At 38.5% G+C, this 27,399-nt stretch overlaps 1 protein-coding gene across 3 annotated transcripts in view; it reads left to right on the plus strand.

Annotated features, from left to right (window-relative positions):
- LOC117404409 (pappalysin-2-like) overlaps positions 1-27,399 on the plus strand; it is a 75,998-nt gene that overhangs the window by 34,208 nt on the left and 14,391 nt on the right. For 2 of the 3 annotated variants that reach the window (XM_034007256.3, XM_059031675.1), the window contains exons 15-21: positions 426-591; positions 1,162-1,339; positions 6,288-6,501; positions 7,822-7,990; positions 8,359-8,491; positions 8,821-8,930; positions 10,327-10,398. In XM_034007256.3, the coding sequence (XP_033863147.3) occupies positions 426-591; positions 1,162-1,339; positions 6,288-6,501; positions 7,822-7,990; positions 8,359-8,491; positions 8,821-8,930; positions 10,327-10,398 (1,042 nt within the window). Of the gene's footprint in view, positions 1-425; positions 592-1,161; positions 1,340-6,287; positions 6,502-7,821; positions 7,991-8,358; positions 8,492-8,820; positions 8,931-10,326; positions 10,399-11,691; positions 11,839-27,399 lie in introns of those variants that run through there. The other variant, XM_059031676.1, reaches the window with a different exon arrangement.

Genomic DNA, 27,399 nt, shown 5'->3' on the forward strand with positions numbered 1-27,399 from the left:
TCTGCACTTAAGTTAAATGTTTCAGTGGAAAAAGCTCCTGCCCCAACACTTTTCTATTGTTTAACCATGCTAGGAAGGTGTCTGAAAACTATTGTGAATTATCTGGATATTGCTGACTGACTGATATTTATCAGCAGAAGTACACTAAAGAGCACATATACTGTAGTATTTAATGCTGTACTTCCATCTTGGGACACTGTAGTGAATTCTGTTATAATGCAAAAACAACAACATAATAATATGATTATTAAAATGTGAGCCTGTTAAAAAAAAAAAAAAATCCTGATATGATAAATGTTTGTCTCACTTTTTTAAATGAAGTTTTTTCTTAGTACTACTGATGGATGTGGATACTCTGAACAGCTAAATCAGTTCCATACAATAGAAGGACTGCATTATAATGCACTGCCCTCTGTTTTGCGCAGTTGTGTGCGGAGGTCCTGCAGTGCTGATAAGTGTAGCTCCCCACAGATCCGACAAGCATCAGTAAACTGCACCCACGAGGAGGCTCAGCACCTCAAGTGCACCATTGCCTGTAATCAGGGGCTCACACTCCAAGTGGTTGGCGGCATTAATCTACATCCTAGCCAGGTGGGTTTTTTTCATTAAGTTATTTACTTGCCTTATTCACCTGTAAGATGCTGGCAAAGTCCTCTCCAATTACTGAACCAGTCTGTAAACTGGCAAGTTTAAAGTCGGTCGCAAATAAAGTACAAGGTATTTTAATGATTAATGTTTTTTTGTTAGTGAAGGTAATTTAATTCACACAGCAGCAATCAACGTTGTTACTTTCTGCCACTAACATCGTTTCAGCCATTGGATTTCTTTTCATCCAACTGTGCTTTCCACAACTGTTTTTCACATTTTATTGAAAAAATAAAACATATACGTTTACAGTATGGTCGATGGATAAGCAAAGTAGGAGGTAAATGATTAATCTCCAAAACTGTTATTATCAAGAACAGACCTTGTTGACTATGTAGATGAAGGGAGATTTTTCTACAGGACAGATTCACTCAAGGGAAACCTAATGTTCTAGACACTCATGCTCTTAACCTTTTTACACAGTATTCAATTAGAGTTAGCAACACCACTCCACCTGCTGTTCTTTCGAGGATTATCATTAATATAGTTAATAGAGTTCTATTTTTCCCCCTGCAGAAGGAGACTGTCCTGGAGTGCATGCATGGGAAATGGGACAGGATGGTGACCTGCGAACCCATTGACTGTGGGGTTCCTGATCAATCCCACGTCTACTTTGCCTCCTTCTCCTGTCCGGAGGGGACCATGTTTGGAAAACAATGTTCCTTTTCCTGTAACTCGCCGGCTAAACTGCAAGGTGTGGCATAAATCATTTTATATACTTTTAGAAAAAAAAACATACGTGCTACATAAACCAGAGGTGTGATGGTGCTTGATATAATAATAATTATTATTATTATTATTATTATTATTATTATTATTATTATTATTATTTATTTCTTAGCAGACGCCCTTATCCAGGGCGACTTACAATTGTTACAAGATATCACATTATACACATATCACATTATTTATTTATTTATTTATTTATTTATTTATTTATTTTTTTACATACAATTACCCATTTATACAGTTGGGTTTTTACTGGAGCAATCTAGGTAAAGTACCTTGCTCAAGGGTACAGCAGCAGTGTCCCCCACCTGGGATTGAACCCACGACCCTCTGGTCAAGAGTCCAGAGCCCTAACCACTAGCCCTAACCAGATTGGTATGCATCAATCTCATTTTAAAATATTTTACAGTATTTTACAATACTTTCCTGAATTTTGTGTTGCTAATGTTTTCCTGTTTAGTGTTGTACTTACTGGGAGCTACACACACACTGACATTGTAAGCTTTCTCAAGAGCATTTCAAAATCACATCAGCAATCAAAGACTTAAGGGAAGGGCTGGAACTACTATTAAAATTCAAGCAAGTCCACATTCGTGGTGACTTTACTGGCCAAACAACCTTCATGCCAGAAAACACAAACAGTTTTATTTTATGTCTGCCGTTTAAATTGAAAGTTATGCAATTTCACATTTGGTGGGTGGGAGCCACAGATAAATACCATAAGATGGAAATGTTCAAGTGACAAAAACGTGCACCCTATCAAAAAGTGCAGCCTGCGTGACAACAACAACTTATGCCAATAAATGGATTTTAATACAGCAGAAATATAGAAACAGTGCTGAGACAGGCTGAGTCATTGTTTCTTAAAACAAGAGAGCAAATGCATATGATTTAGCATTTTAACAAATACCAAACACCCCTCCTAGTCTTAAATGAAAAATAAAATAATGTAATATAAAAGGGCCCATAGAGTCAGTCTTGTTAAATCTCACTCAGTAGCCTATTTATTTAGTGATTCAAGTACACTGTCCCAAAGGGACCTTGCAGCTGCTGAGACAGAAAACCACAAAACCATTAGCCGTCCATTAAATGTTTTTCTTAGGGAAACTGCTCCTTGGTGTACCACGACCTGAAATGTATTTTCCCCCAAAAGACCTTGAGATTGTCCTGAAGTCTATTATGAGTTGAGTGGGGATGGAGGGGGTGATGCTGGGACGCCAGAATCACTGTCGAGCCCTCTTGAGGGCTAGTCGACGAAACACCAAGGACGGAAGGTGCCCACTTGAAGACCCCAGAGATGTACCCTACTTAGCTCAATCCAGACGGTTGTCATGCTGATGCGCTGGGGAGACCGCACTGTGGTTGATCCCTGGAGCCAGCATCGCAGCCGTTGTGTGTGTTGATGCGCTGGGGATGCAAAATAAGCTGATCCCTGGTGCCAGCACTACACTTCAGCCATCAACACCAGGCAGAAGAATATCTACATCATCAGATGGAAAGAAACACAAATGGATGGAGACGCAGATGGATCACATTAGTTTACTGTAAAGCTACGTCTTAGTTGGTGCTTATCTTGGCGAGAGCCAAGTTCAAATTAGCATGAAGTTTTAACATCTATTCTCATATAATGGAAATCATGTAGCTGTGCTGATGCCAGGCCTGCTTTTCAGGTTTTGTTTAGACATAGGTTTAGTTTTAATGTCTAAGTATTTTTCATGAATATACTTACAGCTTTTGCAACACCCTATAGAATTTGTAAACTTGGTTGCTTTTCTGCAAAGGAGAATCCGCCCCTAACCAATACGTCATCAGCAAGCGCATAAAAGTTCAGTGTGTTATTCTTTCATGTCACTTCTTTTTGTTTCGGCTGCTCAGTCAAGCGCTGGGAGGCCGAAACGGGAGTTGACCGCTTAGAGCCTGGAGGAAGGGCTGCCCTCAGCCACGATTCCCTGAGGTTTCCCCCTAAAAAATAAAAGAATATGTGAGTAGGGTTTTTTTCCTTACCTGAGTGCTGAGCGGTTCGTATTTAGTTCTGCGGGGTGAGTGGTCGGGTTGGAGAAGCTGGGCTCTCTCCTCCAGCACAGTCATGCTCTGGGGGACGGGCCGTGTCTCAGCTGCTGATTTTCATTATATTCAATATTTGGGGGATAGGTGGCAGGGCGTCACTGTGGAGCGTGTTAATTATTTATTATTATATTCATGGTTTGGCGGCCTCGTCTTTTCTGGGGGAGGTGGCCACAGCCACTTCCTATCTGCGGCACTGGGATGCATGTAACTGTTTTTTTTTTTTTTTTTAACAAATATTTTTTATTTATTTAAAGAGAAAAGAACAACATGGAACAATACATAACACAACATAATATAAAAACCCAAACACAAACCACCCCCCCCCCCCCCCCCATCCAATCAGATAACTGTAACTGTTCATGTTTTTTCCAGCCGGCCTCGCACAGGCACCCATGGATGAGGCCTCCGGCCAAATTTATCTTTCACTAGGGCCACAGTCATCAGGCCCTGAGTGACCTTCACAGTTCATAAATCAATTGCAATTGTAATCATCATCATTCATAGCGGATTCTCTCTGCTGATTAACACATTTTGTTTCAATAAATCAAAAGAAACCTGCTGAATAATATTACGTTAACATATTGAATTGCATAGCGCTTTTAGGTTTTCCATATACTTAACGAACGTGACATTTCAAAATTTAACATGAAATTTAACGTGGCTTTCGGTAGACTTTTGCAATATCATTTATTTTTAATTATGTCTCAATCCTAAAATTGCAAGGGATGCAAAACTTTTGGCCATAGCTGTATATATTCCACAAGTGCTCACAAACTAATTTCTATTTGTAAAAAATTACATTTTCTATCTGAAATATTATATGAACAGCATTTCAAATTTCATTTACATACAATTGTCAAAATTATTATCAGTTTTTTTCAGTATTTTTTCAGTCCAGTGCAATTGCATGCATATTATTCAAAATGTTGGATTATATTAGGTATTTACACAGCTGTGCGCCAGATCCAATGAAGGTTATAGCAAGCACTGTTCAGGTAGAAATGAAAAGCCATACCTTTTAAAATGTCAGTGATTTTTCCCCTTGAGAAGCCATATGCCTTCAGTTTAATCCATCAACATCATTCATTATTTTTTAATGACTAATAACAGGGTTCCATGCATGATGTAATAAAAGAAATATCTGAAACCATGCCTTGAAGATATCCTTGTAAATGCCGTCATAAGCTATCATGCATGAAGAAAACACTGTGTATGATTTATTTTATTAAAAACCTCACAGAAATCCTTGGTATTGTAAAAAAAATAATAAAAAAAAAAATTAAACATAAACGTACAACTATATACAGTACATGTAGTTGTAGGCCTAGCAGTATTTAATGCATCTTTAATGTCTCCTTTTCATAGTGTCCACTTTAAGTATTGTCCAAAAACAAATTAACCCTTTTGTGGCAGTACTTTTACAAAGCTATCACTGCTGCACTGTCCTAGACCATTTGAGGTACTGACAACAAATATTTTTTCTCAATCACTAAAGCAGTTACTGATACTTTTAACACAATTCTCAAAACAGTTAACACAAACACCGAAACAGTTGTGTGATTGGCAAAACTTCAAATACAATTGCAAAATGAAGCAAACGTAAAATTTGTTCATATATCTTGCAAAGCTTGATATTTACATCAATTCTTCAAACATTTAGGTTCATATTGTTTAACTCTTCAACCAAAATAAAATATTTAAATTGTAAATAGATTATGCAATTCAAAGGCTTACATTATCAAAGAGAAAACCAGTATATATGGGCACTATATTTAGTCATTTTTTTATAGTTTTAAATTTTTTTTTTTACATGATCAGTGTCTGGTATTACAATTATATTTTCATTCTGCATCACTAAGCCGCTCATAATTTCATCTACATCGCAGCGGCTGTTCTCCTTAGCCGCCACGGGCAGCTCTTCTTTCAATCCATCTGCATATTTAGTGTATAAAACAAAGTAGGGAGCTGTGTCAACGTGCAAACTATAAACTCTATAAATACATGTAATAGGTTATATAAAATACTGCTATTCATACTTACCTATTCTCAGTTCGAAATGCATGAATTATAGATGCAGCTGTTGATCGTCGCAGATTTGGATGCACTGCCAGCCCTGCTTCCCTCATTGTCACACCGCGGTTGATGACATGGTCCACAACTGTTGCATGGATTTCATTTGTTACAGCAATATGTTGTGATCTCACCCGGGCTGGCTGTCTCCTGTGTCGAACACCACGACCAGGACTACAACCATGACCACGATCACCCCTCTGTTCATGTCCACGGCCACATCCACCAACTTGCCCATGTTTTTCTGCCTTAACCTATGTTTCAGCACAATTTGTAACATCAACCTTTTATGCATGAGTGACATTTGATTAGAGATAAATTGTGAAATTTGCATTTCCATGTGTGGAATGTTTATCTAAAGTAATGCGTAATTGTGAGCAACAGCATACAGATATATGTGTTTTGAAAACAAGACACTCACATATGAAACTTGTATTACAGTGATGGAATTACATTAAGTGAACCATACAGATGGTTTAGAATTTAGCATTCTGTGTCTTAACCAGAGAAATGTGTCAGTAGTTTTGAAAATGAGGAGTCAGTTAACTGTTTTGAGAATTGTGCTAATTGTGCTAATGGAATGACACAAAAGTGGTCTTTCCAAAATGATCCTCCTAACCTCACAAACATCCCAGATGAGAGAGAGCAGCTCTGTGACTTTGTGGCTCTGTGACTCTTTTGTGCAAGGGGGATGCTAAATGTAATCTTTCTAAAATGTAGACAGCTGGCTACTGTATATCAGAGTGATGTGCTTTTGTTCATTTGTGTGCTGGCAGGAGGGAAAGATTGGCTGGTCTGCCAAGAAGACGGACTGTGGTCCTTCCCTGAAGCGTACTGTAAGCTGGAATGCACTGCTCCATCAGCTGTGCCCAATGCTAAGCTTCTGGTGCCTCGATGCCAACTGGGAGGACATGATGTAGGATCCATCTGCCGATACATGTGCAACCCCGGGTATTTTGTCACAGGCAGCCCAAGCAAGATGCCAAGGAAGTGAGTGTTGCTTTTTATTCCTTGCTTACTCTGCTTCATGAAACTCCTAATAGAGACAGGATTCTAAGGAATATACATTTAAAATGAAATAAAAGCCAGAATTTCTTTGCAGCGTAATACCCCATTTTCAATATACAGGGTGCCCATTGATCAGGCATCATAGGCAATATCATATAGCATGCTGTTTAGAATGCTCTGTGTTAAACCACCCACCTACCTGCAACACACGTCACGGAAACAAACTGAATTTCCTGAAAGACATTTCACACCTGAAAGAAAAGTATGTAGTGTAGAAATTGTTGGCAGTTGTAAAGGATTATAGAAATAAAAAGGGAGGGAGGCAGTATGTTATAGATAGGGGCCATTGTGTTCATAATAAAGTTCCCTTGTAAATTTGGACTACCTACAAATCGGGTAGCTAGATACTGATGCTAATTGGAGTCTTACTAGTTGGTCACGGTCAAAGGTCGGTTTATATAACCTGTCATGTTTACCAATCAGAAGGCTGGTGGAAAGCTTTGCCTCCTGGGGTTCATTAGTGACCTGTTGGTGCCAGGTGTAGTGTGGGAGTGCTTGCACCTGCAAAGCTTTGTGAGTTTTATGCACAAAACCTGCTGCGATTATATAATATTTCTTTAGAAAAAAAAATAATATATATATATATATATATATATATATATATATTGAATACTTTTGTAATGGAATAGCAGTAATTGGTTAAATGAGTCAAAATCAAGGTTTTAAAATTATTTTTCTTAACTTCTATTAGGACTAGTAATATTAGCACTGTTTCTTGTGTTGGAGATCCTATAGTACTTAGCTTGTTTTTTCTACTTTAATTCAGGCCACACAGAGCTATAGATGAAATCATGCTGCTCCCTGGTCCTAATAATTTTATGTGTGGTGGTTCCAACGCACTTCAATGGTTTCATTGAAATCAGACCATGGGACAATACAGATAAAAGAAAAAACAGCATCAAATGTAATTAATGAATCCCTTTTTATGATGTTTGCTGAACTGATTGCTCCAATTACTGGATGGGCTGAGATGGGCCGAATGGCCTCTTCTCCTTCGTAAATGTTCTTATGTTCTTAATATTGAGTTATTATCATGTTCTTTCTTTATATGGCTCTGTGCTTTCTTGGAGCTTCAATGAGAATCTTAATTGCTGGCACCGAACAGGCTTCCTCATTCGTTTGTATAATATTTAACTAAATGCTTCCAGTTTTACACAAGCCAGCTTTTGGAAGGTAGCTATAGTAATGGTGTTTACACTGGCGTGTCTGCGCTCCTGATTATGTTTTTCTTTATGCTGTCAGGAGATTCCTGAAGATTGCGTGCCTGGAAGGAGGGCAGTGGGAGGAGGGGGGCTGCACCCCAGTTGTCTGTACTCCCCCTTCCCTGGTGTTTGAGGGTATGTACAGCTGCACCAATGGTCTGGAGTATGACAGCCAATGCACCCTCAACTGTCCTGACTCAAGCGAAAGGGTAAGATATACAGTGAATGAGGTTATAACTACAGTACATTCCTGTTTTCTATTAACTTCAGTAGCATGTTTGACATGTATTGTTAGCTCACTTTTCTACCGGATCTGGAACATAGAGAGATATTTAAAGTGATATATTCTCATTCCAATTGCACATTTCCTTGAGCCGGGGAGAGATGGCTTCAAATGTACAATGACTAACACAAGGTTGATCCTGCCCCCAAGGTAAATGGCCAATGCTTTGAAAGCACAGTGTGTCTTTGCTTACTAAAGCAAAACTCCTCAACAGGATTTTAATTGAACTGTGTTGTCATTTCACCTTGACAAAGTAACTAAAATTATTTGTGTGTGTGTGTTTCTTTTTGACAGCACACAATTCGCTGCACTAAAGAAGGTAAATGGACTGATGAGTTCAAACTGTGTAAAAAGCTGCAGGGAGTGTGCCCACCACCTCCTGAATTGAACCTTGTGGAGTACAGCTGTGAGCAGGGATACAGTGTGGGTAAGTGTAAGGCTTGCCTTCTTTAAGACAATCTTTATTATAGATCTACAAGTTTAAAAATAGAAAGGACAATAGTGTTTAGATAATAGACACAAAAACCACTATAAGCATTGTTCTCTTAAACCGTTCTCTCTGTATACAACAGATGAAAGACTTCAAAGACTGTAATATACCCGGTAATCTGATATACCTGTACAGGGTGACACTTTCTGAAACTGCTGCACAGCAAATGGGCAACAAGATCCTAGAAACAGCAGCAAGGGTTTTAGAGGACACATTGTAGCTCATGTAATCTTTATTACATTAATATTAATGTTGTGAAATTCTAGCTGCTGTATGTTACCCATTGTGCGTCATCTCCCTGAGTGACCCAGTGATACTTCCCAATAACATCACGGCTGACACAATGAGCCATTGGATGGAGCCAACACAGGTTGAGGTAAGAGGAAAATATACATATGCATACAAGTCTTTTCGCACCTCCCCAATTTATTACCTTCCTCTTACTTCCAATGATCCTGTTTCAAGACCCTGAGAGGATGAACAGATAGATAGACCATTGAGGGTAAAATAGTTGTCGTCAACTACTCAGAGCAGAACTCTGCAGACATATAAGATCTCAAATGATCCTTTTATGGGAGACAAACAGCCTAATGAAATCTATTGGTACCCGGTCAATAGGAATCAAATGTAAATAGCTTTATTTGCTGAGCTACTATTGGGTGACCTTTCAATGTGCTAGAAGGCTACGGCCTCTCAAATCAAATAGTTTGGAACTGAGTTTCATAACATTTGTCATATTTCTGGCCTCCTGTTGCCAAGGAAGGGATAGCATTACTTCAAAGCTAGACAGAGTTTGCATCCAAAGCTCTTACCACCTCATGTTTTGAGGGCCCAGAGGAGAGTTCATTTACTGCCTCTGGGCATTCGTTGTTTGACGAACAGCTTATGTTATAAATCAGCATTTTAAAATGAAAACAAAAAACAGCATTTTAGATTAAGGACTATTGGAAACCCATTGGCCCCATGTGGATTGTTTGATTACGAATGGCAGGGTTCCCGATCTGCAAGATATCACATTTGTTTAAACAGCTTTCTAAGGCTGCACAATGCGGTCTGTGTGGTTACTGTTAAGTAATGAGGAGCATGCCGCGCAGACTGTATTGGTAGTGTGCCATTGTGTACTGTGGTACTGGAACTTGATACCTGCTTCATGAAAACCAACCACTGTCTCCCAAAGTCGCTGCAAAGTTTATGTTCAAGCTAGCACTCTCGTGGTTTATATGTCACCAGAAACCCTCAATATAACTACAGCCTTATTATGCACAGTTGGGTATGCATTATGCATTATTCCTTATATTATTAATAATTAAAAATGGCTACAAATGAACAGCATGTGTAAATCAAGTGTGTTACAAGTTTGGTACGAAGCCACACAACCAAGAACAATCTTCACTAAACCAGTTCATTGTGAGTCTTAAATCTGACCTAAAGAATCAGTGGGTTTATTACATTTAATTTAATTTTGCTCTGTTCCATAAGTTAACAATTTTTCAACAGCTGTGTCTTTTTAATATGTTTTGTTTACAAATAGAACATTGATAATTGACAAGTGGACTACTTTGGGCTTCCACTGATTTAATTTACACTTCCGAACAATTTACCACACACCAAACATACATCTTTGAAGTTGTGATGTTTTCTGAGGATACTCAACTGCCAACACATGTCAGTATTATGTAGGATTAGTTTGTACCTACTTTACAAGCCCACTGTTTTAAAGAAGTAAAAAAATAACTCTGCTTTAGTTAGTTCTCTTTCTGGATTGTATTTAGAGTATTGTGTGCACAGGACTGATGAGATGGCACCCGGACCCAAACCTCATTCACTGCATACAGTCCTGCGAGGTAAGTCAAAACTGCATGTACTCTTTAAAGTATTTTAAAGGTGGATACAGCACTTGATGCAAGTGGTGTGATCTTATTCACAGCTGCAGAATGGGTACAAGTGTCCATTTGGGGATACAACTACAGAACCTCATTTTGCAGAAGGTTCTCATAAATTTGTCAAAGTAGTTCAATAGACACTTGCCAGAAGCTGAAGGAAGCGTTTTCTCAGTTTCTCAGTGTGTGTTCTGAAAATAATACCTCATTTTTTGACTATAAGTGCTTCTCACTGTCATTGAAACATTTGTCATTGAATTTAGAAAGTTTCTTTTAGTATTTATAAAGATACTCAGGTGCAATAACGACTTGGCACAGAAACAGAAGTGAGGTCAGTCTTTCCCTTTAATCATATTTATGTATCTTCTAAACTGACATTGAGGTATATTTATTTATATATGCAACGATGTTATAATATATCTGGAATAAATAAACCTTTTCTTCTGTACTTTCTATTTTGTTAGGGATTTAAATAAATACTACTTTGCAATGAATGCAGTAGCTCATTTTGTAGTACAAGATGGTTCTCATATATTTGTAATTCAATAGATATACTTGCCACAGGATGAAAGTAATGTTTTTTTCTCACAGTGGGGAGCTCATGGAGACACTAGATCCCTTGCCAATGAAAGTTTTAGGAAAACATCTGTGTTTCTTAACTGGTATGACCTTAGTAGGTTCATTGCATTTCCAGCACCCATTTTAATAATAACATTTTCAGTGATTTATCAATGTTCAGTCATGCAAAATTGACAGAAACATGATCGAAAATGGTGGCTCTGGCATTTACAGTTGAGAATCTGTGTAAGTTCTCTGTTTTAGAAGTGTGAGGGTAGTCCAGTGATTGAGGTCTAAGGAAGAGACACAGAAGTTGTATTCGAAACGTTCCTCCAGATTTATTTTTGTACAGCAGCACACAATTAGCCAGTGGCTGGTACTGACAATGGTATCACCCAGGCAACAATACATGGTTGGTGTAAAATAAAGAAATAAACAATGAGCAAAAGAAAATAAAACAAAAGGGTCTGTGAATACGCTGTGCGCTGCTCTCACGAAACCGAGAGGTCCAGCTGACAGACGGCTATACTTTTTGTTGGGGTCTAAGAAACCCAAAACGAGCCCCTGTCCCTACAGGAAAATGGTCAAATGCTGATCCTGTTTCCACTCGCGGTGGTCAGAAGTTAATGACGTTTTATTCTTTAGTTTTTATTCTTTAGTTTTTGTCCATGGCATGAACAGATTTGTTTTGGCTCTCAGTGGATCCCTTTTGAAGCAAGATGCTCCGCCTGAACACGCCCACCAGCCAGTTAATGAACCGCAGCTGCCCAATCCTCGGCCACAATTCCCTGTAAACAAAACACAGCTGCAGTGCGTCACTGGCCGAGCATCTAGCTGTTTCCTGTGGACTCTTGTGTGTACCGTTCCAGAAGCCAGAGACAGTATGTTGTCCCTGTTACAGGGCCTTTAAAATATTTTTTATTATTTGTAGTTCATTCTTACCATTGTATCATTGAAATGTTGTTGGTTCTGGGCAACTGCTGTATGGCAAAGGTTAAGGGGTTAAGGTTGATGTGACCTGTCCCTATCTCTATCAGCTATATTATCCACATGTAAGGAGCCCCTATCTGTGTTTGATCATGCTTCATTGCCTTCTTCCAACAATAATAGGTATAATCATTTTTAAAACTCTTTTAAAAACACAGAGCACATTTATCCTCATGCATAATTCAACTTGTTCAACAGTGAGGTCACTAAAACTAAAACCAGATGTACCCAAACATCAATCATCAGTGTCACCACAAGCTCAGTTTAATACATGTGGTACTGCTAATTCTTACTGTACTGTTTATTACCAGAACATGACAGGCTCCTGGTGGAACTGCCGCTGTTCTCAATAATTATACATTACATATCTTCCGTTGAAGATCTAGTGACACTTAAACCTTTAAAAACCACAGCTTTAAAAATAAACTATTGTAAAATTAAGAATACCTTATCCAGAAGAAAAGTCCTAGAAACAGGGTAACAGCAGTTAAGCCAAAATACAAAATGTGCTACTTGTAGTTTAAAAGTTAGGTGGCTAATAATCTTTAAGACCCCACAGTATAATTACTGTATTACTGTATTAATGTCTAATTTATTCATACATGTCAGCATTGAAGACCTTTTGAAGATTTATGTCTCTTTTGTGACTACCCCCCCTGGTGGCTGACAAGTGTCATCACTGAATGAACTGTTTTAGCATCTGATAGCCCTTTACTTACTGGTTAGTGCCTACATCTGCAATATGTGTACAGTTATCCACTTACTTTGTCCTGCACATGTGCTGAGCATCATTCAGATTAAAGCAGCCATTCATTTTTTCTTTATATACTGCATCTATCTATCTATCTATCTATCTATCTATCTATCTATCTATCTATCTATCTATCTATCTGATTATTATAGTATTTATTTTGAAAACAACCACTACTACTATACTAGGCCTACTAGTTATAATAATAATAGGCTAATAATGATATTGTGAATACAGTAAAAGTAGAATTACACTTACCTAAAGTATTTGTGATGTGCATCCAGTATTCTGTGTTTATTAATTGAGTCAAAAAAAAAAAAAAATTGCAAATTGAAACAGAACTTTCAAAACCAGTCAAACGTCAAAAATGTAAAAGTGCATTAACTTCTCACTTCTTAAAGAAATCATCAATTTTGCTTTGCCGCGCTGGTTTCATGGAAGCTGTAAGACCCATCATCAGCATTTGGCGGAGTTGCAGGATTTGTATTCCGTTAACGTCCTGTGTTTCCATCCATGCGATTGCAGTCTCTAACCCCTTCACTGCCTCAGATGCAAGCGGGGGTGGGGTCGCTGGTTCGTCTGCCTCATCAATTTCATTTTCCTGGGCAGCTGACCTCCCCAACACTTCGTCAACGATGTCTTCATCTGTCAGCATGGTGGTCACTGCCCACTCATCATCCACATGAAGCCAGTCATTCACTACAGCTTCCGGATCCTCCTCTTCATCCAGCAAATCAAGTGTCTGAACATCTCACAGAAGTTGCTTGTGACTAGGATTTCCCTCAGTAGCCTTTTTCTGTACTGCTTCTTGAATGCTGCAATTTTCCCACTATCCATCAGCTGGATTTTCAATGTTGTGTTTTTAGGTAAGTAGACAACTTAAATTTTTCCATCAGATGTCACTAACTGGTCTGCAGGAGGGTGCGCTGGACAGTTGTCCAGGAGTAACAGGGCTTTTCCATCTTTATTATTATCATTTATTTCTTAGCAGACACCCTTATCCAATATCACATTATTTTTACATACAATTACCCATTTATACAATTGGGTTTTTACTGGAGCAATCTATGTAAAGTACCTTGCTCAAGGGAACAGCAGCAGTGTCCCCCACCTGGGATTGAACCCACAACCCTCCGGTCAAGAGCCCAGAGCCCTAACAAATAACGTTAAAGGGTCTCTTTTTCGAAAATAGTATATAATGCACACTTCAAAACATAAATAACTATAATACAATAAACTATTTACATAACATATTTATTTAGCCTACATAATACACGCTTCTCCACTTTCCCTGGGTATTTACCGCACACTGCCCTTCCACAACCGGCACAGACAGCCAAAGTTTTGTTGTCGTTTCATTTTGCAACCTGGCACTGTTTCCTCTTGCGTGTGGGTACAGCGGCTGCAGCACTGCCAGAAGGGGCATCTGTCTCTGCCCTTTTCTGATCCATATGTGCTTGCCGAAACTCCATGGCTAACTGCAAGATGAAGTCCCTCCTGTTGCAGTTTCCCCAGGTTCATTCCTTGTATAAAACATACACATTGATGGCTGCCAGGTCCAAAATGTTATAAAATACAGCCACAGGCCACAGACGAGATCCACCTTTGACTGAATACTGTCGTGCCATCTGGTCTAGCACATCCACACTGAACTTTGTGGCATTGTAGTATTCCACTGTCTCAGAATGAAGACAGGTAGATGCCAATTGATCACGGGAGTGATTGTATTGAAAAGGACAGTCAGGATTATAGGCTATATTTGAATAAATATGTATTGAAATTATCCTCTCAGGGTCTTGAATGTATTGAAACCAGTTAAAATGACCGGTTTGGGCGCTTAGATTATCAATTCCTTGTGAATGTGCGGCTCAAATGTAGTCAATATATCTAATACATATATTTAGGAAAAGTCACAAACAGACATGCGCATTACATTCCGGAACTCAGAGTAATTAAAATTTTAAAACCCAAAACGGTCTTCTAATTAGGTATACACACACATATATAAAATAAACATGTGTCCTTAAGAACGTGAATACAGACATTCTGTATTTCTATAAAATTGTACTTTTCATATATTTTTCAGACCACTGACTATAAAGCACCAAATCTTTAAGACCCCACAGTATAAATATTATTACTGGATTAAGCCCGTCTGCAGAGTCACTGACCTGTATAGCTGAACTCTCCAGGTGATTTATATTACTGAGGCAAACATGTCAGGTCGTCCCTATGGGATTTCCAGTAGCTTTTCCACAAGGCCCCGTACTGCAGTGATTTACAGTCTGTGTGATACAAACTCAAAAAATAAATCATGAAGGCTGGAGACCAGAAAATCACGTCATCTTCAAAGCGACCGGATTGGAGTGAAATCCAGGGACAGTGCTGGAATATGGTGAAGCCCAAACCGCAATGGCCAGATCAGCTCTTAAAAATGAACAAACATGAGAGCCTTCCACTGTTGGTGACATGAGGATGTTGTAAAGCATTAGTACAGTGCTGGTGTATTTCTTGTCATTGTTTTCACCTCCAGTTAAGCCCTAGGGTAGTATAGCCAGTACTTTGTATTATGTAGTCATATTATTGACATGTGCGTATTCTGGAGCTTACATATGAATGTGGTGGCAGCTTGTCCCCAGGGTAATACAGTGTTTATGAGACTTGGTTGAGCGTATTTGTCCTGTCAGAGCTTTTTATTAAAAGCCCCCAATAAAACTTGTTTAACAGCAAAGTATATTACAATATTTCCAGCATTGCTAAAAGGGAGCTTCAGTACTTTTCAGGCTAAGCTGAATTTCTCTGTTCATTGGCTTCAAGGAAATGTTACCATGAGCTGAACAGATCAGTAATCGTTTTGTCAAAGAATGCTGGACTTCTGCTATCCTGACTTGTATTCAGTTTCCACCCACAGCACCTGGAGACATCACATACTGTTGCATTCATTACATGTAACGGTAATGTACTCAATATAGGTTAAAAGTGGAACTCTCAACGTAAGCCGATGATGTATTTACACATTTTTAACTGAATATTGTACTAGTCTGCATAATATATTCATTTACTATGCATCTTCAAACATACTTACTCAAAGAAATATATCCTGGAAACTTAAAGCAAGACATATAACTGCCACAAAAGAGTGCCTTGTGCCTGCTGAATACTTACCAAACAAAATGACAGCACTTCATCCCAAAACCGATTGGTTTTAGAAGAATGGATAAGTAAACTTAAAAGTATACTTTACACTACAGACAGATTAGATTTACTGTATATTGACAGTAGTAAAACTGGCATATATAATCTATGAATAAAGAATTTTTGAAGTGCTGTGGTAACATCATTTAATAAATATTATATATACATATACCAATATAATATATAAAAATACTAAACCAAAAGTTAATTTGGTCCAACTTAGAAGTGTACCCTGTAAAGTAATTCTCAATTAAATAAAAATGTATATGCATATTGTAGGAGTTTCCATTTTGTGTGGTTTTTACGCTAGTCCTCTCATAATGTTTACAACATGATTTATAATAAACTTAACAGATCACTGCAAAAGATGAAAAGGTTGAAGAAATAGGTTGACTAAAATAGTGTAAGTATCACTGCATTGTTTAGCTTTGACTGAGCCGTTGGCCTGTGTGTCTGTGTTAACTCAGTGTATTTGACCCTGAGGTCCTGCAAATAAGATGGAACTCCTGGAAAATCAAATAATAACATTTCAAATAAATAAATAAATATAAATCAATCTATATATAAAACAGAATTGATGCTGTTTTGAAGGCAAAGGGTGGTCACACCAAATATTGATTTGATGTAGATTTTTCTTCTGTTCACTCACTTTGCATTTTGTTAATTGATAAATATAAACTATTAACATGTCTATTTTTGAAAGCATTCTTACTTTACAGCATTTTTTCACACCTGCCTAAAACTTTTGCACAGTACTGTATACGGTTCATGTGTAAAATAACCAGTATATGTGTAGATTTACCAGCTTAGCGGTCAATGTATAAAATAACTAAGGAGATGGAAGCTAATGCTACAGCATGTGAGGTGAAATCGTAAATAAAGTAACGTCAGGGAACTTAATGGCAAAAAAAAATAAAAATAAAGATGTCTGTAAGATCTGTTGTGTACTTGGGTAAATGAGCTAATTTATTATTTATTTTTCTTAAACTCCAGCCTTAGTATTATTTTATTAATCTTTCGAAACTTCACTGCATCCCTTCTTGCAATATTATTATTATTATTATTATTATTATTATTATTATTATTATTATTAAAATACTTCTTTCACTTTATGTAAAAAAAAAAAAAAGCACTTTCTCGATTTTATTTTAAATCAAAATTTACCATCGGGCAAACATTAGATATGGTAATAATGACATCTCTTCAGCAAAACTCATGCCTCTACTAAGTGTGATTTAGTATTATTCAGTTGAACTCATTTAGAAAAAAGCTAAAAAAAACCTAAAAAAAAAAAAGTCATTTTGCCAGCAAAACATTATTTTGTATTGTGAATTGTTACCAGACAGTGATCACGGATGTAAGTAAAAGAGGTCTTTTACTACCATCTCTTTAGTTATTTTATACATTGACCTATGAGCTGGTAAATCTACACATATACCGGTTATTTTTTACGTTGACCGCTGAGCTGGTAAATCTACACATTTACCAGTTAATCTATAGGTTTACCGATTTTACACATGAACCGTAACATAGACATACACCTCAATTTAATTAGCCGTCCCTAAAAGATGTTTTGTTACTTTCTGTCATAACATTTTCATTATAACCTCAGCAATATGGTTTGCATTTAGAGATGAAAGAACAGGTGTTTCAATTTATTTTATTTTTTTTACACATTACCTACTTCTTTAAACTGCAAACTTGATTGTTATTTATGGAATCCTTTTTACTTCCACCAAAATACTAACTTTCCAACTCTGACTTCAGCTCTTGCCTGAAAAAGCCAAAAGGAAAATGTACACACCAAATGGATTAGGTTGAGGGAGGACAGCTAGTGGTGTTGGCAAGGCTTAATTTAAGACTACGGTCCGGTAAAAGGTAGGTTTACTCAGTCTCTCTGTTAACTGTTTATATGGAAAAGGAAAATATTGATACTAAAATTAAATGGAAATCATCCAGAATTAACAACCTACTCTTCTGATCTCAATCTCTTGCACTTTCAAATTTTACAGTGAACACATGCAACCACTGGGCAGCAGTGTGGAGTAGTGGCTAGGGCTCTGGACTCTTGACTGGAGGGTTGTGGGTTCAATCCCAGATGGGGACACTGCTGCTGTACCCTTGAGCAAGGTACTTTACCTAAAAATTGCTCCAGTAAAAACCCAACTGTATAAATGGGTAATTGTATGTAAAAATAATGATATCTTGTAATAATTGTAAGTCGCCCTGGATAAGGGTGTCTGCTAAGAAATAAATAATAATAATAATAATAATAATAATAACTACTAGAGTACATTGACTCCATGCCTGACAGCTAACCTTCACCAGATTTCCTTTAGAGCATGGCAGACACCTGTGCTTGAAAAACATCAATATACTTAAATAGCCAGTGTGGGAGCAGTCGTAGCAGTGAGATGTTTTGCAGATGTGTAGCACTGGAAACATATTTTATTCTGATATGTCACATCATCCCCAGTAAAACCAACACTTCACAATATCTGATATCGGACATTTGACGACAGTCACATGACTAGTGTGGAAATGATACCACTGCAAAAAAAAACCCTATTTGTAGCACAGAAACTTAAGCTGTGGTTAAATATTGTAAAAACTCTTACACCAAGTAGTTTACTATTGTAAGTATAAGGTTAGTGAGCTATCTTAATTGTTTTGTTTGTTGCTATGCTGTAGGTGAAATGCATTGAGAAGGACACTGAACAGGGGAATGATATATGTGAAAAATACATAACACACTTGCTTTTATTGGTTCTATGAAAATAGTTCAAATGACAACAGTCCACTTTAATCTAATATCCTCATTCAGAGACTTGGCATAAGTAAACAGACACCCAAGTTTGAAAGTATTATCTGTATTCTGGAGTCCCAGGAAGTGGATTTACTGGGACATGTTCACAGGGATTGGTTAAGGATAGCCTACATATGCTCAAGTTCATGTCTGGTGATTAGCCAGGCCATGGCAGAGTTGTGATGCCCTGACTCTTTGTCTAACTTGGCCAGTGGATGGTCACAGTAGTGGCCTGCGAAGGACCTGTAACTTTTACATCAACATTCTCCAAGAGGGACTTCTGCCTGTCTATGCCAGTGGCCATCAGTCCAAAGAGGGCAGTATTTTTATGGAAGATTTGGTCTATCCTCGACTGATCCTTATAAAAGAATCCCAGTAACCCAACTTTCTGGGACTCCCTAACACAGATTCTGTGGCAGGAAAGGGCTGCAATCCTGCAGACCGGGATTGCTGATCTTGTCCACACAATATGTAAGCACATTACTGCCTTGCACCACAAAGTATTAACTCCACTCATATTGTGCCAGTGCTATGTTGGGTTCCAGAATACACAGGTGTTCTTTCAAACTTGGGTGTCTATTCACAAGTCTTTGAATATTTATGAGGAAGGCTTGGAATTGAACTCAAACAGTCTGGACTTGATCACAGCAATTCATACTTTTTTTTATCCCCTCTGCTGCAAAACAATGTGTCAGACTTGGAGTGGGATTGTGCCTTAGCCTTGTTGGACCCACTTCTTTGTTTTGAAACTTCCAGTTGCATGTAAATTGGCTAAAAAGGCCAATTCTTGAAAATAAACTCTGATAAAATAGCGTGACATGACTTATATAGGAAATTTCAGTTTTCAACTCGGGTAGCACTGTGGATGAGTTTGTAAACTGAGTTTAATAAGAACTGTACAGCCCAAGTTTGCAGCTAGTCATTGGCAGTTAATACATCTCATTTTCATTGGTAACTTCTTTCAGAATTGACTGTGGTGTAGTGAACAGTATGATACTACATTCTTAACTTTTATAAAGAATAGTATAGTATAGTATAGTATAGTATAGTATAGTATAGTATAGTATAAGCATATAATTGAACCCCATGCTAGAACCAAAGTGATTGTATTTATCTTGCTCTTAATTGTATTATTACTTGTACTGTGATTCTTGAAATGTATTTTTGTTTACGACTGTAAGTCGCCCTGGATAAGGGCGTCTGCTAAGAAATAAATAATAATAATAATAATAATAATAATAATAATAATAATAATAATAATAGTAATAATAATAATAATAATAATATAAACAGCTGAATTAGGCTATACACTGAGTGTACAAAACATTAGGAACACCTACTCTTTCCATGAAATAGACTGACAAGGTGGATCCAGGTGAAAGCTATGATCCCTTATTGATGTAACCTGTTAAATCCACTTCAATCAGTGTAGATGAAGGGGAGACAGGTTAAAGAAGGATTTTTAAGCCTTGACACAATTGAGATATGAATTGTGTACTGTATGTGTGCCATTCAGAGGGTAAATGGGCAAGACAAAAGATTTAAGTGCCTTTGAACGGGGTATGGTAGTAGGTGCCAGGCGCGCCGGTTTGAGTGTGTCAAGAACTGCAACGCTGCTGGGTTTTTCACGCCCAACAGTTTCTCGTGTGTATCAAGGATTGTCCACCACCCAAAGGACATCCAGCCAACGGCAGGCCAGTGGTCGAAAACGGCTCATTGATGAAAGAGGCCAAAGGAGGCTGACATGAATTGTGCAGAGCAACAGACGGGCTACAGTTAGTCAACTGACAGTCCTTTACAATATTGGTGTCGAAAGACCCATAAAAGAATGCACAACTTGTCGTACCTTGACACGAATGGGGTATGGCAGCCGACGACCTAACAGAGTTCCACTTCTTTCAGCAAAACACAAGAAACTGCGGTTGCAGCGGGCTAAGGAACGAAAACACTGGACACTGGGGGATTGGAAAAACATTGCCTGGTCTGATGAATCCCGGTTCCTGCTGTTTCAAGCTGATGGGAGGACTAGGGTATGGAGAAAACCACACGAGTACGTGCACCCATCATGTCGTGTGTCAACATTGCAGGCTAGTGGTGGTGGTGTGATGGTGTGGGGTGTGTTTTCATGGCACACATTGGGCCCCTTGATAAAAGTGGAGCAATGTTTGAATGCCACAGGATATCTGAACATCATTGCCAATCAGGTGCATCCCTTCATGGCAGCAGTTTATCCATCTTCTAATGGATTTTTTCAGCAGGGTAATGCCACATGCCACAAGGCTAGGATTGTCCAGGAATGGTTCCACGAACATGACAGTGAATTCAGCTTACTGCAGTGGCCTGCCCAGTCACCAGATCTTAATCCAATTGAGCATCTGTGGGATGAGATGGAACGAGTAGAGATCGGAGTAGAGATCCACTACCAGCCAACTTGACACAACTGTGGGAAGCATTGGAGTCAACATGGGCCAGCATCCCTGTGGAACGCTTTCTACACCTTGTAGAGTCCATGCCCCGACGAATTGAGGCTGTTCTGAGGGCAAAATCACTGATCGATTAATCTACCCATGTGCTGTAGCAAAAAGCAGTGCATGAGAAAGAAGTCTAGAAAGATGGTGTAGAGTACTTCAAAAGACGGTGGCAAACGGGTTACAGGGAGATACACCCAATAGCTCAGAACAGTGTTTTTCAGGGTTATTAGAGGGGCGTCAAGACCTGATTGGAAAATACATTTTTCTGACTTCCTGCTGATTGTAAAAGCTCCACGGTAAATGGCAGACTCCAGGATGATTGACTCTATCAACTATCCATGCAGGGATAGTCCTCAGAACTTGTGTTCTTTCAGACCTGTTGTAGCGCTGCGCCTCTATCGCCCAGCCCTCCTTCATTTGAAAGTGTAGCAGCGGCGGGTTTTAATATAAAATAAAATAAAATAAAATAAAATAAAATAAAAATCTAGATTTAGATACAGCTTCAGTTTATAAATAGGGTGGGGGGGGGGGGGGGGAGCTTTTAGTTTAATTTACGTGATTTGCTGTACTTGCCCCATGATATCACTGATATGAAGGGCAGCCTTTGCATCTTCCACTGTCGCCCACTTTCTTCCAGTTTTTAACACAGGTGCTGCCTCCCTCATACATTCGTCGTGTGACTCTACCATTGTCATTTCAAATTGAACCTTGGCGCACTTAAACTCCTCAGTTAGAGCTGAGACTGGCAGCTGCAGTATCCCTTTACGATACAGTCCCACTCTGCTGAGGCAGTGTGGAACTCCTAACCATTTCCTGACGTATGAACTGATTATTTTATTTATTTTTATTTATTTATTTCTTAGCAGACGCCCTTATCCAGGGCAACTTACAATTGTTACAAGATATCACATTATACATTATTTCACATTATACAGATATCACATTATTTTACATACAATTACCCATTTATACAGTTGGGTTTTTACTGGAGCAATCTAGGTAAAGTACCTTGCTCAAGGGTACAACAGCAGTGTCCCCCACTGGGGATTGAATCCACAACCCTCCAGTCAAGAGTCCAGAGCCCTAACCACTACTCCACACTGCTGCCCACGCTTCCAGCTTCTCTACTGTTGTCAAGGAAACCTCACACAGTGAGTGGCCACAGAAGCGTTGGCAGTAGACCACACTGAAAGCACCAGAGTTTAAGTTTACCCAGTAAAGCATTGCTGTCTGTGCTCTTCAACCCTTGCACTGCTTGTTGTCTCACGTCTCCCACACGGACTGTGTCCTTTAGGTCCCCATCATACCATCTCCCAAGATTTTTCAAAGGCTTCTCAGACACTGTTGGTATTGCCTCACTGTTAATGTACAACTTCATATCTACTACTTTACCTTTAACTATAGAGATGCTCCTTGACTTAGTGGGCTTGAATTGCATTTGTGCCCATTCAGTGTTATTGATTAGTTTGCCCAATAACCGATTAGTGCAGGCTACTGTTGTAGTCATGATTGTCATGTCATCCATGTGTGCTGTAATTGGTGGCAGTCACATTCCAGAAGCCAAGCGTTCTCCTTCCACTAGCCATTTTGACGCCCTAATAATTACTTCCATTTCCATGGTAAAAGCCAGTGGAGAAATGGTGCATCCTGCCATTATTCCAATTTCTAGACATTGCCATGTAGTGGTGAATTATGAAGTTGAAAAACAAAATTGCAAATCTCCAAAGTAGGCTTTCACTAAGTTTGTTATAGTCCTCGGTACAATGAAAAAATCAAATGCTGCCCAAAGAAGCTCATGGTACTGAACCGTATGCATTAGCTAAATCTAGGAATGTCACATGGAGCTCCTTCCTCTCCTTTTTAGCTGATTGAATTTGCTGCCAGATCACACTGGTGTGCTCTAAGCATCCTGGGAAACCGGGAATACTGGTTTTCTGTACTGAAGTGTCAATGAAGCAGTTCTTCAATAGGTACGTTACAATCTCTGAGCAACAATGCTGAAGAAAATCTTGCCTTCCACGTTTAACAGGGAAATAGGGCAAAATGACCGATACTCATAGAATCATTTTCTTTGGGTATAAAGACCCCACCTGCTCAGCACCATGCTCTTGGTACAACCTGTTTTTCCCATGCTACTTTCATCAGTTTCCACAGGATTCTTAGAACAGCAGGGACACTCTTGTACACTCTATACAGAATTCCATTAGGCCCAGGAGATGGTGACGCCCTTGCCTTTTTCACAGCTTGCTCTACTTTTTTCCACTTAGGTGTGCAGTCCTCCATTTGGTATTCTAGTGGCTTGATAGGTGGGATGTCTGAAGGAATCGACATAGGTTCTTGCCTTTTTTGAATCTGTGTGCGTTTCCTCTCCAGACTTAGTTGCTTTTAGTTTGCCATTTTTCTCCCTGATGAATAACTTCTTTGCAAATTTGAATGGGTCTTTATAAAAGTTAGTTCTCGCACGCTCCTTCTTTTTGCAGCATTTCCGTTGGTGCTCAGCTCTGTGCAATGTTGCTAGCTTATCTTTTATGACCCTTTGTAATAGATTGAGTGCCTCCCTCTGACTTTGTTCTGCTCTCCTCCATTGCTTCCTCAGCTGCCTCCTTTCTCTAACTAAACGCACAATTTCCTGCTGTCGCCTAGACTTTACAGGAATAGTTTGTACTTTCTCCTTTCTTTTTTCAACTCCAAACCTCTCGCTTCCATATGTATAGATGGTATGCCCAAATTTATCCAGCTTCTTTTCGAGTGTTCCACCAAACCTTTCCAACGCAAAACAGAGATCCGTGTTTACTGTGTCCCACACTGTTTTCTCAGAAGCTCTTGGCCATTTAACTTGTGCATGTGCCCATTGAGGTTCTTTTGTCTCTTACTCTGGTTCATCTGACCGGGTTCACAAGGCTTATTAAGTTCATCACTAGCTGTCTTTATGCAAGACCTCTTCTAATCTATGACAGGGGTGCTGATATCCTGCGAACTGTGGTTTGCTTCCTGTCGCTGGATTTCATTCGACTGACTTGACTGACTTCGTAAAAAGTACTGAACAATGCAAGGCTCTTGTCACTTCTCCCTCAAGCATTTCATTCTCCCTTGATGAATCTTCAAACCCCTAACCGTTGTCACTTTGCTCCAGCCACAGACACAAACCTGCATGTCTTTTCTAAATGCAGATCTTGAGCTAGTCCTTTGCAAAGAACTCTCCGTTCTCATATCCGTTTCCTTTAACCGTGTTGTCAAACCTTGAGTTATCTTCTGGCCCCGCTCTCGCAGACTCTAAGGATATTTTTCTTTCATTTCTTAGAAGCCTTGGGTGGGTGTCTCCAGCATCCTGTTCCATTTGAAAACACAGAGCTGGATACTGGGGTCTTTTTCCTTCTGTTTCCACCTCTCCAGGCTGTCACAAGGCCTTTCCCAGTGTAGAGAATAGATCTGATGGTTCATTAAGTTACAAGTAAAATAAATGGATTCGGAGGGAGATCATAATTGAACTCATAATTGGCAGGAGCTGCCTAAGTTTAAAAGCCAGAGGTATAATTTGCAGCATTACATTTTTGTTTCATAACTGTAATAAAAACTGAAAGTTTTTGTCTACAGAATCAATGTGTAAAACTTATGCCGGTGTACCTTTATCCACATATGTATATATCTCACCCCAGTCGCCTTACCGTAAAAATATCTAACCAACTTAAATGAAGAAACACATTTAAGTCTAGAATATTGTGTGCAAGAGACAAGACCCTTTGATTACATCTATTTTGTTCCTTTTCAAAATAGTTTAGCAGAGAAAACATTTTGTGAGAAACAAGAAAAAAGAGGAAACCTTGTCAGATCTGGAACCATCTATGGAACACTTAAACTCGGATAAAAACTTCTTCTGTTACCAAAATATTCCTCGTACCTGCCAGACAGTTTTTCCCCCTTATTCTCCCTTGTTGCTAAGCAAAACAGTTGCTTGCCACTGGATATGTCTTTAAATGTTCCTTAGTAGATCCTATCCAGATGCTTTCTGACAGTAAGGGCTGATAATATGTTGTACAGTGATGTAAGACCTACATTTTACTTTTAAGTCTTAGCTCTTTGTGAAGTATTAGTCTATTCATTAATCTGTTATTTCAGCGTGTCAATTTGAGGATGGGTGGTGCAGTTGGGGATATGTTCTCTTCTGTGTCAGTGGTTTGATCCCAGCATTTGTCTTACTCAATTCAATTTGAGTGGACTTACAATAATAAATACTTTGTGTTTGGCTAAGAGGTCTAAGTGGACAAATGTCCATGCAGTTAGAAAACTACAGAAAACACTTGATGTGAGTTGTGCCAGGCTCTGTCTTGTGCTTGCTGGTATCAGATTTCTTTCAATATATTTCGTTAAGTCCATCTATTTTTTTTTTCCTGGAATTGCTACATGCACATTTTGTTCAGACATGTTTTCTTTCTAATGCACCACAGAGACTTTGGAGCAGCACTCTCACTGAAGGAAAGAAACTACACTCCCTGTAGGATTCCTGTCATTCTATTGTGTAGATACATTATAGATACATTTTTACATGTTGACAATGATTTCTCGCAAATGACTTTTTTGTTTTAGGCCAGCAAGACTAAGTAAAGCTGGAGGAGCACTTGAGCTGCCCTTTCAACCACTAGTTCTACAGTATATGTTTTTAGCCAATCATCTTAATATGACATGAAAATATTATAAAAACATACATGTCATAGATTATCGATTTAATAAAGTTTCCATGAAATACAGGATATTATATACCAAAATAAACATTAATAGACTTCTTGTTGACTGTTCTTGACAAGTGTTAATTGAGGGTTTAAGGTATAATAGGAGGGATACTTTAAATTAGTTCAACATTACCTTAATGTAATATTATATGTATTTTCTTCTAGAATATGGACATGTACAGCTATGGCCAAAAGTTTTACATTACCTATAAATTTTAGGATTGAAACATAATAATTATAAGACTATATGAACATAATTTAGATCCTTTATGTAACACCATGTAATCAGCAAAACTACTAAATTATATCACAAAAGTCTACAAGAAGCCATAATGGTTGTAGAGTGTTTCATGTTAGATTTCAAAATGTCAGTTTTTTCAATTTTTGTCAGTTTTCTGTTAAGTATATGGAAAACTACAAAGCGGTATGTCATTCAATATTGTGGCGAACCGCGGTTCCCTCAGGCAGGGGAATTCTCACAGGCGGAGGTGGGACGCGAACCTGGGACCTCCCACTCTGAAGCATAGCACCGATACCACTCTACAAAAGAGTCAGCTCTCTTGCAGGAGCATATATCGGGCTTATGTCTTTTAGACCCCTACTCCCATGCGTGCTACAATATGTTAACATTATTCAGCAGGTTTCATTTGACTTTATGAAGCAAAATGTATAGTTAATTCTATGTGGTGATGCAAAGCCTTTGGCCATAGCTGTAGGTAGTGTTAACAAATATTTCTGTAAGATTGCAATAATGGTGAAGTCACAACAGCAACAACAAAGATAATCTTAATTAATTACGTTCATGTTTTTAAGATTCCAGCAGTAACACTGGTACCCCAGAAGTACCAGATTCCTAACAACCTAGTGATTGTTGCTAGGGAGTTAATTGTGATTATTGTTTTGTGTTTGTTTTGAGAATTTGACACATTTAGTTTAACTTTTCTTTGAGCAGATCCCCATCTTTGTTCTGGCCTGGAGTTGAAGTTTTATTGGCATTGTTTGAGGCAGTCTATTGGACAGAAGTCCTGGTGATTGTTGCTATGGGGGTTAATTGCTCATGGTAGTTGCAGAAATACTTGTGTCTTGAGAGTGACACTATCAGCCTGATTTTCAGAAGGTGCATTTTTAGAGAGAAAATAGAAGTCGCAATGCATTTGCACTGCAGGTTTTTTTGCCACCTAATTATATGATTTTCAGCAGGCACAGGTTAATTTATTCTACTCGCAACACCCTTTGCAACTCCTGCTTATGACTGATTTAAATGAAACAACTATTGATAGTCAGGTTCATTAACAAGCCAATTAGTCACATTTCATTAGTCCGGACTTCCATTTAATGGAAAACATCGAGGCAGAGTATGTAGTCGCAACAATTGGAAAAAAGAAAGGAAAAATACATTCTTAGCCACCCAAGTTGAGCTTTTGCTCGATGATATTTTAGCATACAAAACTGTTATTTTCAGCAAAAGGT

This window comes from Acipenser ruthenus, chromosome 10 (assembly GCF_902713425.1).
Source record: "Acipenser ruthenus chromosome 10, fAciRut3.2 maternal haplotype, whole genome shotgun sequence".
Lineage (NCBI taxonomy): Eukaryota > Metazoa > Chordata > Actinopteri > Acipenseriformes > Acipenseridae > Acipenser > Acipenser ruthenus.